This window comes from Gymnoscopelus microlampas (genome assembly GCF_963454915.1).
Source record: "Gymnoscopelus microlampas genome assembly, chromosome: 6".
Taxonomy (NCBI): Eukaryota; Metazoa; Chordata; class Actinopteri; order Myctophiformes; family Myctophidae; genus Gymnoscopelus; species Gymnoscopelus microlampas.
In genome coordinates this window covers 51,637,204-51,654,324 of record NC_139943.1, presented here as the reverse complement: position 1 = coordinate 51,654,324, position 17,121 = coordinate 51,637,204, and the positions used below count along the sequence as shown (strand labels likewise).

At 41.1% G+C, this 17,121-nt stretch overlaps 1 protein-coding gene across 3 annotated transcripts in view; it reads left to right on the top strand.

The window, feature by feature from the left end:
- The first annotated feature begins 533 nt into the window (after positions 1–533).
- Positions 534–17,121, top strand: part of ano5a (anoctamin 5a) — a 50,654-nt gene continuing 34,066 nt past the window's right edge. The window contains exons 1-4 of one of the 3 annotated variants that reach the window (XM_084060920.1): positions 534–783; positions 8,242–8,309; positions 12,864–13,001; positions 14,215–14,256. In XM_084060920.1, the coding sequence (XP_083917046.1) occupies positions 723–783; positions 8,242–8,309; positions 12,864–13,001; positions 14,215–14,256 (309 nt within the window). In that variant the 5' untranslated portion in view covers positions 534–722. The remainder of the gene's footprint in view (positions 784–8,241; positions 8,310–12,863; positions 13,002–14,214; positions 14,257–17,121) is intronic. The other 2 variants (XM_084060921.1, XM_084060922.1) reach the window with 2 other exon arrangements.

The window sequence follows — 17,121 nt, the reverse complement described above, 5'->3', positions numbered from 1 at the left end:
GACATCATCGATGGGGAATCCAAGCTAATAGAAACTGCAGGCTTTGTTTTCCTGGAAAGTTGCAATGCAATAATAGATCCCATTGTTCTCACCTTAATACAAATCTGAATAAAAATTGTTTAATCTTTTTGGCGAAAAAATCCTGCCTAACTATGATGTCACTGGTAGACGGGTTTCTGGACTGTCCACAGCCCACAGACCAAGTAGGGGGAAAAAGTATCATTTTATCATGAGCATTAGTGAGGACCTATTATATGAAGATATGTTGAAAAGTGGTGAAGTCGTCCTTTAAATTACTATTGTTATGCATCTGATTTATATTGTGTATTATGATGTATTATCTTGTGTCCTTGCTTACTGTAAATCGCTCTAGATTAAGAGCCTAAACTGTAAACTGTAAAGTCGCTTATAATAAGCGGACATGGCAACACTGCTTCTAACGCAATGAAATCAGACCTAACGGGACAGTCAGGGAGCCCCGCCCCCTTAATGTAGAGGTAGGCTACCAGAGCAGACCCACCAACAGACGCAGGAGTCAGTCAGAGTGTCAGACAGACAGAGAGACGGTGAGACGGTGAGACAGACGGTCTCTACTCTCTCAGTCTACTCTGTCCAGGACAGAGAGACACAGATTTACCGTAAATAATTTCTTTTCGGACCAGAGACTGCGGGACCATAAAACGGAATATCATTGAGTTTATTATTTCTAAAAGGACATCAAGATGAAGAGAGTGAGGACAGGAGACCAGACTCTCATAGAGATGAGTCCCACAGACTGTTATGGTAAGACATATGAATATAGATTTATTATCATGTAGCATTATGGTTCACATAATACATAAAAAAAGGTTAATTAAATAAAAGCTTCTCTGTGTGGGGTTCAGGGAGGGAGGGACCACGTGAAGTGTCCTTGAGAACATTTTGAGAAGGTTTTCCATTGAATAACTGATATATATATATATATATATATATATATATATATATATATATATATATATACACATACATATAATTATTATTATTTTTAAGTCTTTTGAAACCTATAGGCTACTAATATATTATGTAGCTCTGGGCCGTGTAACAAATAGCTATTTCTAATAAGGCTTAGAAGTTATAACAACTATGTATGTGAATACTTGTCATAAAACATGAATGTGTTGATATTGTATGAAAAATCTTCATATCATTTATTTGATATTGTATGAAGAATGTTCATATTTGTATATATTTGAATGAAAGTCTTGGCTTAGAGACACTGTTGTTTTGGTGCAAAGAGATTGACATAATTTTACATGAACTAATTAGGCTGAGTCATTAAAAATAATGTAATCATTTCTATTGCCAAAACCTTGCATATTTGGTTGAGTGTGTATTCACTGTGAAGGTAGCCTACTAGCAGTGGTGGAAGAAGTACTCACATGGTTTACTTGAGTACAAGTATCAATACCACCATGTTGAAATACTCTGTTACAAGCAAAAAGTCCGGTATTCAAAACATTTTAGTAAAAAGTACAATATTTGCCTCTGAAATGTAGTGGAGTAGAAGTAAATGTATTGAATATTGGAAATACTTCAGTAAAGTAAAACAAATACATCAAAATGGAACTTACAGTAGTTACTTTCCACCCCTGAGCCTATACTAGCCTACTCCATAGCAGTGGCAGTGAGTCACATGTCCTCATGTAGGACCAGCCATGCTGACAGCTGGCCTACAGAGTGGAAACACTCAGTCACTCCTCCACTTCCACAGAATCCACACTGAAACCCCAGTTTAAACAAACCCAGTGAAATAAGGACATTGTTACAGCCCTACATGGTGCTGCACCACAGAGCTGACTCACTCTGGACACTGTCCACTAAATCACATCAAGTTATTATTACAGTTATTCATGAAGCAGTGTCTAATGTTTCATTTATCGAATAGAGAGCTAATAAGGTTATACAGTTATTCATGATCAGTGTCTAATGTTTCATTTATCGAATAGAGAGCTACATAATGAGGTTATACAGTTATTAATGATCAGTGTCTATTCTTTCATTAGAGAGCTTCATAATTAAATTATTACAGTTATTAATGATCCACAAAATAGCAGATCTACAAGCTCACAACGTGTCACAACGTGGCGCGTTGTGAACTTGTAGATCGGCTATTTTGGGGCGAAGCGATTTGATCCGCACGGGGAAAAAAGCAGTCCAAGTACAGAGCCAACTCACTCAGGTCTAGAGGGTTTAAGTGGTTGATGAATCAATGCGTCACTGTTTCATTTATTGAAGCTACATAGTTATACAGTAACTTTTCATTTATTGAATATAGAGCTACATCATTAAGTTATAAGAGTTATGAATGAGGGAGTGTTTGATGTGTTGAGGTAGCCCACAGAATGCAGCTACAGCCAAGCACTCAGTCAGACAACCAGTGTGTTCATGAAGTGTGTTGTCACTCATGTTAGTTGTTGAGCTGACAGAGAGACACAATGAAGATAAGACAGGAAATGCCAGCAGTGTTAACAACGTAAACCCTTTATTCTTAGTAAAAGCAGACCTGAACTGTACTTGGACTGATTTCTTTGGCAATTTATTTTCCAAAAAAATAGCTGATCTGTTGTGTTGCGTTGCATCGTGAGCTTGTAGACCTGCTAGCTCTGGATGCACTGGGTTTGTTTGATTGATTGATTGATGTACTTTATTTAGTAAGACGTGAGAACAGCAGTACATGGAAGTACAAATTCACAATACAAGGTCTACTAAACTGGGAGACTCATTAAGCACTGAGCTTGTTTAAGAAGAGATCCCCATGCACACAAATCATGATGACATATAAGTGACATAAATATACAGATATACACACTACTATACAGAATGTCATACAATCAGCTTACAGGTTACTGGTACAGTATGACGAGTGAAAAAATATGTACAAGAGAAGAAAAGAAAAGGGGAGGGGGGGGGGTTGGGGTTGGGGGGGGTAGGTTAAAACTGGGGGCCATTTTCGAATTGCAGCCTCCTGAAGGTGTATCTTTAGGGCAGTTTTGAAAGTGAGTAGGGTTCTACACTCCTTTACTTCTTTTGGTAGGGCATTCCACATGTTTGATGAATAGTATGAGAACGAGTTCATTCCCTTTGTTGTTGCAACCACTTGCACTGCAAATCCTTGGTGTGGGACTTGGGCTTTACATGATTCTGCTGCAGTTCTAATCCAGTTATCATATCACACATAACACGTGCATACAACTAGCCTCTATGCATCATCATCACATCGCTTATTTAATCAGGTAAAAAACTCACGTTGAGATTCAAATCCCTATTCCAAGTGTGACCCGCATGGACCCGCATGGCCAAGAGAGCAGCGTGAACACTGTTACAACAATAACACAATACAACCTACAGTGGACACAATTTTAAATGCAAAACAGGGTCAAGAACTAAAACAGTTAAAGATGCAACAAGAACTGCAGGACAGGACGGTCCACCAAACTCATGTCTGACTCTCACAGCATTCCTTTGCTGCACTGTTTACTCTAAAGTAAAACGTACCATTCAGCCCTTTTCTTACAGAAGGCGTTGCGTTGGCCCAACACCCACTTAGAACATGTGCTACTGTATGGTCCTGTTTGGCCAATCAGATACATATTAATATCACATATATCTTTCCTCAAACCATGTTTTTTGAAGTACAGTAACATTCAGCTGCAAATGGGTTTTCTCTCCTAGTATAAAACGGTTGCTGCCTACAGTCTGCAGTGCACTGTGTATACCTGTGGTTTATAACTACAGGCTGAGAGGGGACTGGGGTTTCCTGTCAGAGAAAAGCACACAAACCAAACGCACTGGATTTAGATCACGTTACAACAGTATGCTTCTGTTAGCACACAGAGAACAAGCACACCTCAATACAACCACATTACAACAGCATGCAGTACATCACACAGAACAAGCATTTCAATACAATCACACTATAATGCTACAATATTAATGTGTTCCCTCTAGCACTCACTTTCCCAATAAGTCACATGTGCGTGTGTGTGTGTGTGTGTGTGTGTGTGTGTGTGTGTGTGTGTGTGTGTGTGTGTGTGTGTGTGTGTGTGTGTGTGTGTGTGTGTGTGGGTGTGGGTGTATATAAAATGTTTCAAAATATACACTTTGTCAGTGGCACTGCGTTGCTAGGTAACAGCTTAGGTCCAAGTTTATTTACTGTCTGCTGGTGATATTCACAAACACAGAAACACAAAACTTGGACATTTTTAGAATATATGTTATGAAAAGGTTGAAACCGGAAGGAAATACAATAAATCAGTTTGGGCTGTAAAATATCAATAAATATTTGAAATATAAATAAATATGTAAAATAAATGTAAATCTTTCTGTGATCATCTCTATGATGACATCGCACATCGTATATTATCAGATTGCACAACATTAACGAAAGATTTTCACCATAAATGACCGGACGGACGGACGGACGGACGGACGGACGGACGGACGGACGGACGGACGGACGGACGGACGGACAGACAGACAGACAGACAGACAGACAGACAGACAGACAGACAGACAGACAGACAGACAGACAGACAGACAGACAGACAGACAGACAGACATTCTGTGTGTGTTTGGTGTCCTCTTCTGAAGTGTTTGGTTGCTGTGAATCACAGTGAGGTTTATGATCAGCTGCTGTGTGTGCAGAACAAAGATGTGTCTGTGATACTGTGTGTGTGAAACTCAGCTTCATGGCAGTGTGAGAACCTAACAGTTGTTCTATATCTACACACACACACGCACGCACGCACGCACGCACGCACGCACGCACGCACGCACGCACACACGCACGCACGCACGCACGCACGCACGCACGCACGCACACACACACACACACACACACACACACACACACACACACACACACTATCAATCTTCAGACTTTACAAAGCTGCGTGACTATATGTTTGAATCCTGCCATACAAGGCTGATATATTTGTAGCTTGAAAACCTGTTTTTGACCATTTTCATCTTTGTTTGATGTTTTGTGTAAAAGCACATTGAATTGCCTCGTTGAATTGCCTTGTTGAAATGTGCTATTACAGTAGGTTACAAATACCTTGCCTTGCCATTGACTAACTAATTTGACACGTTGTGAGCTTGTAGATCGGCTATTTTCAGCGAAGATATTTGGTGTAGTGGGAAAAAAGGAGTAGTCCAAGTATAGACCCCTGAGGGACCCCAGTCTATGTAGTATGTAGCCTACTGTATATACCTACTGTAGGCCTATGGTTGAGGTTTGTTTATGGGAAACTGTTCTAACTTTACCTACAAATACAAATATTTGCAGTTTCAAGGCACACTGAATCTGACCTCCGCAGCAGGTACAGTATCATATTCTATCCAGTGGTGTACAGCATCTAAGTACATTTACTCAAGTACTGTACTTTTAAGTACAATTGTGAGGTATTTTTTACTTCGCTGGAGTATATCCAATTTTCAGTACTTTAACTTCTACTCCACTACATCTCAGAGGCAAATCTTGTAACTTTAACTGTTACTTTGTAGATTTTGATTATTATTACAAAACATACATTAGCCACTTCAGCCCTATATACATTTGAAAATAGCCAATCTACAAGCTTGTAGATCTGCTATTTTCAAAAGATTTTCATACATTTGAAAACTTGTGAAATGGGACATTTTGCAGAATGAGTGCTTTTGCTTTTGGTACTTAAAGTACACTTTGATACCAATACTTTTGTACTTTTACTCAAGTACATTTTTACTTGTATTGTATTTCTACATGGCAGTATTGATACATTCACTTGAGTAAAAAAACGTGAGTACTTTTTCCACCACTATAAGACGTTACAAAGAGACAAACTAAACTAAACAAAACAACGCTACATTCCAATTGAAGAGAATACCATTCAGTCATAAGAGTCAACCCCAATGGTTTTAAAAACAAAATCATTTACTGTGAATAAATCTGGTAATGAGTGTCTATAAGGTCAGCAGTGTAAGTACATATTCTGTTCTTCCTGTTAACTAAATATAGCATGTGACAGCCCCATCAATTAGCCCTGTGCCTTTTCTATTTAAAAACACACTGACTGAACTTTGCCTTTCTTTTGCTTCAGTCTGCTCATGACAGCAACAACATGCAACAACGTTTTGCAGGTTGACATTTTGTGCTGGTCCATTTGTTTGTTTATGTTAATCTTATGGCCTCTGTTGTTGTCAGAATATGTTCAGTAAACAAACAGTAATGACGTTACGTTGTGGTCTTATGGCAGAGAGAGCTGAGCTCCAGGCCTCAGGAACAGCCAGCGTTGCCATATTTTTGCGAGAGAAATAAGCAACCAGGTCTATGAAAACAAGCCCAAAAGAAGCGACTAAACACTTTAAACCTATGTGCACGTCGGCTATTATAAAATGAGCCGATCTACAAGCTTACAACACGTCGTGATGCAAGGCGCTTGTAGATCTGCTATCTTCCAAAAAATCTTGAAGAAAATGTGAAAAATGTGGAATGTTTTTTCCAACAACACAAATCTTGTCCCCTGGCACAAAATATTTTAAGATGGGGGTCAGTGGACAAATACATTCATTTGGGTCCTTGACATGAAAATGGTTGAAAACCACTGGTTTAAACAACATTAGGAAACAAGCCCAATTAAGCAACAACTACACTTTAGAAACAAGCCAAAAAAAAAAACCGCAACCCGCAACTACCAATATTTTCAAGCAACTTTACAGAAAGAACAAGCTCAAAGCGGACAGACATGGCAACTCTGGTACCAGCTCAGCTCTATGCTTCAGTGGATATTTATTTTCATAGCGATGGTGTTGAGTCATGCTGTCATGATGCAGCAGACTCCATGCAGCACACATGAGGCTTTGTATACTGTAGTTCAGGGCTGGGAAACCATTTCTGCAGGAGACCTAGTAGTGAAGGGGTCGACATCAGGTGTGTCCCACTTATCCTGACAAGTAATACATCTTTAAGGACAAGTCCATCATAATTTTACTTGTCCTTTGGACAAGCAAAAGTGCTCATGCGGCCTATAGTCGCTTCTTTTGGGCTTGCTTTCGTAGACCTGGTTGCTTATTCCTCTCGCAAAATCTGGCAACACTGATCACGTGGCTTTGAAGAGGTGCAGATCTACAAGCTCTCAACATGTTATGCTGCAAAGCGTTGTGGACTTGTAGATCGGCTAGTGAAATCAAATATATATATATATTTTTTAATCCTGTGCCATCGAACAAAGCTTCGAAGCTCCAAACTACTTGGGTCAGCTCTAAATATGTTTTTAAATGGCCATCGGCCCTCCCAGTCGTTTCCCAAGCCTGGTGAGATCTACCAGTGTGTGTGTGTGTGTGTGTGTGTGTGTGTGTGTGTGTGTGTGTGTGTGTGTGTGTGTGTGTGCGTGTGTGCGTGTGTGCGTGTGTGCGTGTGTGCGTGTGTGCGTGTGTGTGTGTGTGTGTATGTGTGTCATCTGTCTGTCTGTCTGTCTGTCTGTCTGTCTGTCTGTCTGTCTGTCTGTCTGTCTGTCTGTCTGTCTGTCTGTCTGTCATTCACAGGTCTGGAGAAGCTCATCCGATTACTTTCTATGCATTTTGCATCTGGATGACAGCAATTCATGCAGTTCCATAATTATATAAATCACATTTTGGCTACTTGGTTAAAAAAAAACTTTCTCATTATCAAGATGCTTATTTGACAACACAACACCACAGAATAAACACAGTTTATAAAGCCCTGTTATTCTGAAAAAAAACATAAGCAGTAAATAATCCAAGCAGGTATATTAGCAACTCTATTATGCACACTTCCTTCAACTATATATTCAGTTCAGTGTCAGCTGGAACGTCCCCGTCATGTTCTGAACATCGGTATATAGATCTATGATCAGTGGTGCTATAGTCTCACTTTGGGGCGGCAGTGGCTCAGGGGTAGAACGGCCGGATGGGAACCGCAAGGTTCCCCAGTTCGATCCCGGGCTTCCCCAGAGTTAGTGTCGAAGTGTCCTTGAGCAAGACACTGAACCCCTAATTGCTCCCGATGAGCAGGTTGGTGCCTTGCATGGTTTCCTCCTCCATCGGTGTATGAATGTGTGTGTGAAGGTAATGCACAATCTATGTATAGCGCTTTGGATGAAAGCGCTATATAAATGCACCATTTACCACTTACTTTTGTTAATGGAGAATTAAATGTTGATGATGGCAGGTGATTATATTGTTGATGTGATTGTCTTGCAGATGAGACTGAGAGTAATGGTAACGGACACACCAACCACTACCCCTCATCCTCTGGGCCCACACCACAGGTACACACACACTCGCACACACATGCACACGTGCACACGCGCACACACACACACACACACACACACAAACACACACACACACACACACACACACACACACACACACACACACACACACACACACACACACACACACACACACACACACACATTGTACATAACAAATAGGTTATTTAATTTGCCTATGATGCCTTCTACCACAATGCCTTATTGTATCAACGTATTGATTTTATAGGTTATTGCACCGTAGTACTAGTTTGCATGTTATCGGTTCATTCAAATGAATAAGCAGTGCTACAGTATACCAGCTGTTTGAGTCATCATAGGAATAAACATGTTTACATTTTATTACATTTTAATATAGATAGACCGTTACTGATTGAACCAAGTTGTCACAGTAGCAACGCAGAATGAAATGAAACACAGGGCAGATACAGATGGAAAGAGATAAGCTTCCAGAATACATACAATAATAAGCAGTGCCGCTTTAGACTCCACAGGGGCCCTACGCAGGATACGGGACACATGCACGCGCGCGCAGCGTGCGTGCATGTGTCCCTCGCGCGCGCGATTTTTTTCCGGGTTTCCCGCGGACAAAGTTACTTTTTTTGTTACTTTATTTCGGTTTTAGTGTGCTGCGCAGCCTGCGCTGATGTGAACGCAGTAATGCATGTTATTTTCTGCTGAAGGGAGGGGGCGGAGAGGGGGCCTCTTTGATCGGCGGGTAGGCGGGGCCCCACGCAACCTGCGTAGTGTGCGTGTAGGGAGAAGCGGCCCTGATAATAAGAGAGAGTAAACAGCAGTAGTGGAAAAAGTACAAGGCATTGTGAGCTTGTAGATCTGCTATTTTCAAATGGTCAAAATGTATGTAGGGCTGAAGTGGTTTTGTAATAATAATTAAAATCTACAATGTAACTAGTAACTAAAGTTTTCAAATAATTGTAGTGGAGTAAAAATATAATATTTGCCTCTGAAATGGAGTGGAGTAGAAGTAAAAGTATTGAAAATTGTAAATACTGAAGAAACTAACACATACCTCAAAATGTTACTTAAGTACAGTACTTGAGAACATGAACTTAGTTACTTTACACCACAGGTAATGTAACGGGATTAGGAATAAAGTAGACCAAAAACCAAAGAGAGATTTACTGTAGTGTCTTTTAATAGGTATACTGTATATTTGATTTGATTTGACATTATGTTAAAAAGAAGAAAAAACACACATAGCATGCATGCTTTTCACAAGAAAAACATCAACATCAAAACAATAAAGTCAGAGATGTATTTCCATTGTGTCTCCTTGGTCTTGGAATCTACACGTATATGTAGTCAAAGTGTTGATGAATAATTGATGCTCTATCTTCCAAACAGATGTGTTTGCTCACTGCTTGTATGTTACAGTAAACTTGGGGTTAACTGGGATCAACAGGAAGTTGAGTGCATCTCTGGGGAGGGTGATTGTTGAGTGCTTCCTGTCCCCAGCATCATAACAACTCATCATCTAATTGGATGAACGGTCATGGGCTCCTTCCAGCAGTGGTGTAAAGTAATTAAGTACATTTACTCAAGTACTGTACTTAAGTAAAATGTTGAGGTATTTTTTACTTTACTGGGGTATTTCCAATTTTCAGTGCTTTTACTTCTACACCACTTTATCTCAGAGGCAAATATTGTACTTTTACTCCACTACAATTATTTGAAAAATGTTGTCTAGTTACTTTGTAGATTTAGGTTATTATTACAAAACATGCATTTACCACTGCAGCCCTACATACATTTAGGCCATTTGAAAATAGCAGATCTACAAGCTCGATGGGACGCACTGTGAGCTTGTAGATCTGCTATGTTCTAAAGAGTACTATACATTTTCCCAACTTGTGAAATGGGACTATACTTTTGGTACTTTAAGTACATTTTGATACCAATACTTTTGTACTTTTACTCAAGGCGGGCGGTTCGAAACCATGTGTTTACTGGCAACACACAAAGGAGGAGCAGACAAAGATCTTAAGTCCCATTGAAGGACCAGCAGAGGTCAAGCTCTGGAGATACAGCAGTTACACCGGAGGGGTCAGCGACCTTTTAGACATGAAGTGTCATTAGAGCGATAAAACCACACCAATCTCCCAGACCCCCACCCCTCCTATCTTCAGTCAAGAGTTCACAGTTTGCACTATGGATCACGTGTTGCTCACGGAGCCTGCCCATTGGTCCCAACGTCCGTTCGTTATTTACTGTGGGACCAATGAAAACATTCATATTTAAAAGGGCTGGAATCAGAGGTTGTTCTTAAAATAATAACTTAAACGTATTAATTGATTATGAAAAGAGATGATCTAATCAATTTATTGATTAATCATTGCAGCTCATCTTCTACATCAGGGGTCTTCAACAGGGGGTCCTGGACCCCTAGGGGGTCCTCAGAGTTACTACAGGGGGTCCGCCAAATCTTTGTGCGATATGATCTTTCTTTTTACATTAACCACTTGAACCCTAGCATCCCTTTTTTGAGGAGAACTTTAGCCAAAAATAGCAGATCTACAAGCTCACAACGCCTCGCGCTGCGAGGCGTTGTGAGCTTGTAAACCGGCTATTTTTGGCAAAGAGGTATATAGGTGTAGAGGGAAAAAAGAGCAGACCAAGTAAACAAAAAAGTATAATCTGAAACCCAATTTTATACAATATAGAGGGGGTCCCTGCTTCATCTCTCTCTCAGCTAGGGGGTCCTTTGCCTGAAAACGTTGAAGACCCCTGTTCTACATGATGTCTTGTAAATGGTCTCCAACATTTATCCCAAGCAATTTGTGTCTCACACACACACACACACACACACACACACACACACACACATGCGCGCACACACACACACGCACACACACACACACACACACACACACACACACACACACACACACACACACACACACACACACACACACACACACACACACACACACACACACACACACACACACACACACACACACACACGCACTGGAGGCAAGGTTAATGATACTGATAATGAATGTATTTGTACAAGATTTTTCCAAACAGGGTTACAAAGTGCTTTACAGAACACGGTGAAAGAGCAGCAAGATAAGCACGAAGAGATAAAACAATAACAAATAAGTTAAAGTGATATATTTGGGTAAAAAACTGAAAGTGTTCCTTAAATAGTAATCATTGTTATAAAGTGTTTGTTCAGTAACAGGAGTCTCCATGTCTCTCCAGCTCTTCAGAAAAAAAAAAGTTTTCAGAAAAACAATTATTTATTAAAAAATTGCAACAAATGTATGCCGCTATGTACATATCTACTGTAAATAGCAACAAGAACCCCAAAAGGGGTTCCCGTCTTGCAAGGTATAGTTACAAATAGGGGTTCCCACCCAAAATGGGTTAATAAACAGAAAATACATTTCCAGGGGGGTCAGCAATTTCATCCAGTCAGGAGAGTGAATTAATTTAAGCTTACATTTTTATAGTGGTTCAATTCCTCTTTTCTGCTCTTATTTTGGTTTCATCACTTATTCCACCTGTTACTCCTCCTGAATGGATATAATTGGTACATTACATCCCCTTTAAGGTAGACTTTACGGGTACATTTGGTTCCATTTGTACACTCTCAAGAGTTACACACCCGTAAGTAAGGGACCCTTTGGAACTCTCCTCAAGGAACCATGACCACACTTTGGACCCCCCCCCCCCAAATAGAAGATCTACCTACTTACTTTATTTGTTTATTTGGACAGGACCGTGCATATTAATGGACGTCCCATGGACGTAAATACACCGGATTTAGCAAAGATGCTAATTTTCATTCGCAGTCCTCACAAAAAGCATAAAATCAGAAAACAGACAAACAGTGGAATACATTTACATAACATTACATAGGGAACACAGCATAAAAATACACCTAAAACATGATCACAAATGGTTGCAGCTTTGGTTTTCAAGCAACCATCTTTTCAGATTGAATTTAAAAGATAGAAATGTAGCACAATCTCTTATACGCAGAGGAAGGCCATTCCATGCTACACAACCCTGTACTGAGAGGACATGTTGACCGAATGTTGTTTGCCGGTGTGGCACTTCGCAATGTCCTCGAGTGGTTGCTCTGGTACTGATTCCCCTTTCAGGCTTCCTTTTAATGAATTAACTTAGGGGGGGGCAGGCACAGACCATGTAGGGTCTTGTATATGACCCCAACCTGTTTGAAAATGTTGAAGTTGTCAAAGCTAAAAAAAAATGGAGCCTCTGGAGGATTTTACAATGATGATATGAGTGAGGCTTCCTGTCAAACACTTTGCAAGCTATGAGCATATAGATCTGCTATTTTAGCCAAAGAAATCAAAAAATGACACAGATGCGTTCCCGGTCTTAATGGGTTAAATTACACTGTGGTATCGGATCTCTATACTCGGTATCGACTGATACGCAAGCTATGGGTATCGGAATTCTGTAAGGAAAAAAATGGTATGGGTACATCTCTAGAGGAAACACCTTCATCCTCTGCTCTCTCTCCTCTTCCTCCCTCACGTCACATGGTACCGTTAGTCCCGCCTCTCCCCCGGGGGCGGGGCGGTGGGTACAGAGTCCTGTGAGTCGTTGAGTTGCTGTGACTCCTGCTCCGTTCACAGTGACTCTCCTGTCCGGGAGCCTGAGAGCGCCGAGCGCATCGGCACCATGACGGGGGTAAGACGCACATGCACGCCCCTGTGTGTCATTGTGTGTGTGTGTGTGTGTGTGTGCATGTGTGCAGGCCTGGAATGTCATTGTTTTAGGGGCAAGGCCACTTGGCCTTTGGTGTAGTAAATTTTTTGAGGGCACAAAGGCCAAGTGCCAGGGCAGCAACGCCATCAAATAAAACAATTTAATTTTAAATGCATAGCTTAACTATCAGCAAAATACATAAATGCAGAATGTGTCCAGAAGGCTGTGCACGTGGGGAGAAACTAGTGTGAAACAGCAAACTGTGTCTGACCACCATGGCTGTTTGTGTGAGCTCAGGAGCGTGCACGTAGAAGCGCGCATGTCATAGGAGCGTGCACACGCATAAGAGCGTGCACATCATAGGAGCGTGCACGTCATAGAAATTCGGCACGCGAAATAAACAGGAAGTGAAACAAAACGGATCACCTCCCGTTACTTAATTGGCAACGCTGCACATCATGTGACGTGTTTAAGCCAATGACGGTGTGCCGGGGTCCCTAGGGGAACCATGTGTGAAAATCCTTACTTTTGTTTGTGGTTTTGTTGTGAAGCACACAGAGCCCCTTGGGGATCCACCCTCCATTGTGGCCTTAACCTCTAAACCCTGTACACTTTGTTTGACCGGGGTCCAACAGGGGTCTGTCCTCGGTCTCCTCCTTTTTTCCCTCTACACCAAATCCCCACCGAAAGTAGGCATTTGATCAATCGCAGAATGTCGGCCTATTATTTATGACATAATATATCATAAGACTTTAGTCGACTAAATCTACTGTTGATTTAGTCGACTGAAATTCATTTTGGCGGGGCCCTAGATGGCGTCGTATAATGCCTGATTTATGCTTAGGTCCGTGCCGAAAACAGCGGATCTACAAGCTCACAACGCACATTGTGAGCTTGGCAGCTGCGTTGCTTTGTCTTGCTTTGCAGTGATTTTCAGTGTTATGAATCTGTGTTAGCTCTAAACACTGCGTGTGTGTGTGTGTGTGTGTGTGTGTGCGTGTGTGTGTGTGTGTGTGTGTGTGTGTGTGTGTGTGTGTGTGTGTGTGTGTGTGTGTGTGTGTGTGTGTGTGTGTGTGGGTGGGTGGGTGTGTGCGTGCGTGCGTGCGAGCGTGTGTGTGGGGATGGAAGGTTTGCCATAATGATTCATTTATTGTTGGCCAATAACTGACTGTCCATTGATTCACTTCCTCCTCAGCTCGGCAGGAAGAGGGCCTTGTTCTTGGCGTATCGCTGCAGGGTATGGCAGGGTAAAACTGGCATGGGAAAACTGCCGTGTGGTGTGATGCTAGTTTATATGCTAAATGCTACCTGCCTGTCTGTATATTAGATAGAAGAACTGTGTGAAATATAGCTGTTCCTTTATATGGACTCTCCTCGTTGACAGAATAAAGTGTGGTCTTTAATCAGCTTCAGAATATAACCTGCTCTACCTATAGCCTGGCCTGGCCTGGCATGGACTGGTCAGACTAATATCTCTTTAAGAAAAAAAAAAACCCTGCTCTTGCCAACTTTGGTGACAGGATTTACTGTTCAATCAATTTCAATATTGCCGTAGCAGAACAAACTCCTGAACACGTCTTTAAATGCAAAACATTTGTTTAATACGAATTAACTACATCTAAGACCGAAACATATATTACCATTAAAGTAATGATTTGCATTTGAAGACGGTTATGTTTTAGGCCCCTGTTTGGTCTTCTCCGACCAAACAGGGGTCTTTGTTGGTGTGAAAAAGACTTGCTTTTCAATATTTGGAGTACAAAAAATAATATTAGAAAGAAAACTTTAAGATTCAGCCTTAAAGGGATAGTTCACCCCCAAAATTACTTTTTTTCTATGGGTTACACACCCATGGAGACTTGAATTCATGGATATTTTTTAGTTTTTGTCTCATTCCTAAGACAATAATTTGATGACCGGCAGCGGTTCCGGTATAGGAGAGACAAAGAGTCTCCTTTGTATCTCCTACCGGAACCGCTGCCTACCGGTCCGCTGGTCATCAAATTATTGGCTTAGGAATGTGACAAAAACAAAATTATTATTAATATTTTTTGGGGTGAACTATCCCTTTAAGTCAATACAAAATAAACCATCAGCATAAGGCTGATCTGAGTACAGCAGGTTACATGTGTGTGTCTTCTGAACAGCATGGGGTTTGCAGATCTGATGTGGCTACAGGTGAACAGCATGGTGTTGTGGTGTTGTAGATCTGATGTATTGTAGGTACACGTGAACAGCATGGTGTTGTAGATCTGATGTATTGCATTGTAGGTACAGGTGAACAGCATAGTGTTTGTAGATCTGATGAACGGTGGTTTGTGAGAGTGGTAAAGGAACATTTCACTTGTTTTCTTCTCACCTGTAATGACGATCAGCATGACTGAACACAGGATAAATAAGACACTCACGCACACACACGTACACACACACTCACACGCACGCACGCACGCACGCACGCACGCACACACACACACACACACACACACACAGCATACAGTGTAATCATGGCCCTGCCCTGTGCTGATGATAGGTTTCCGTGGTAACCCAGTCTGAAGAGTCTCACATGTGGTTTGGTCTGTAAGTAGAATGTTGTCCTTTTTAATGACGAGGACACCCATCACCACACGGTCCACAGCTCCCTGTAGCACCCTGCTACACCCATCACCACCCACTCCACCCCCCCCCCCCCTTAAACAGCACCCCACACCCACACCACCCATCATCACCACCACACAGCTTCTCATTTCCCATGAGGCGCTGCCTGCTTGCAGTTTGACGTTCAGCATTTCTCCCCCTCCACATCATACATGGGCAACTGGCGGCCCGGGGGCCACACGCGGCCCCCACCTTCACTTAAACGCGGCCCGCGGGTTAATATCAGAATACTGATATATTATTGATTTCAGCTGTTTCAATTCCAAACATGCAAACATGACCCGCTTTAATTACTTCAGTCTATATTATAGCTTAATGACTAGTATTACAATTCTATTGTCTTTTTTATGTCCAATGTATTTGTATTTAAGTTCATAAAGTTAACATACTGTAAGTATAACTAAATGCATTTGAAATGAAATAAAAATGTTACGTTTCAGGATTCTAATAGCACAAAAAATAGCACCAAAAAAATCAGAATTCAAATAAAAAAGTAGCAAAAATAGCTGATCTACAAGCTCGAAACGCGTCGCACCGCGACGCGTTTCAAGCTTGTAGATCAGCTATTTTTGCTACTTGTGTGTGACATAGAATGGTGGAAAAAGTTAAAATACAGGGATTAGAGGTAATACGTGTCTGCCCGACAGTATATGCAATGTGTCTCTCTGGAGTGAGTGTGGAAATATAGTGGCCCTCTACATTGCCCAGCCCTTCTCCAGATGAAAGGCCATGATGATTGAAGTGCTCTGTAATGACTGCAGTTTAAATGACATTCAGAACGTCTCAGCGGAGTGTCTTTGAACCTGACTGCAGTATAAATGACATTCAGAACATCTCAGTGGAGTGTCTTTGAATTGATTGATTGATTGATTGATTGATTGATTGATTGAATACTTTATTTAGAAAGACATGGAAACAGTACATGGAAGTACAATTCACAATACAAGGTCCTCTAAACGCTCATAAAAGCACTTGGCTTATTTAAAATGAGATCCCTGCGCACTCAAATCATGATGACATTTAAGAAGACATACAAATATACACTAGGGGGACCGGGGACAAAAGTAACAGGGGACAAAAGTAACACACTCAATAATTCGAATTAGAAATAAGCTAGAGAGGTGAAACTTCTTTTGCACATGCTCAGTAGGGTCCTCTCTCTGCCTATGAAAGGATAGAATGATCATTTCATCTCAGCAGAAGTTTTCCAAAAAAAAACTGATTTTGAGGTGTAAACGTACATTTTTGAGTGTACGGTATTTTCTTTCTGCTGTCTAAAGATAAGATGTCAGCAAATTTAAACTTAGATGAATTCTATCTCTATGTTATTGGTCACAAATTAACGTCAGCAGCCTATGCTAGTATATGTGTTTCTAGCTAGAATATGCGATTTTATCATGGTTGCCCCATCGGGGGCAATTGTAACAAAGTGACCGGGGTCAATTGT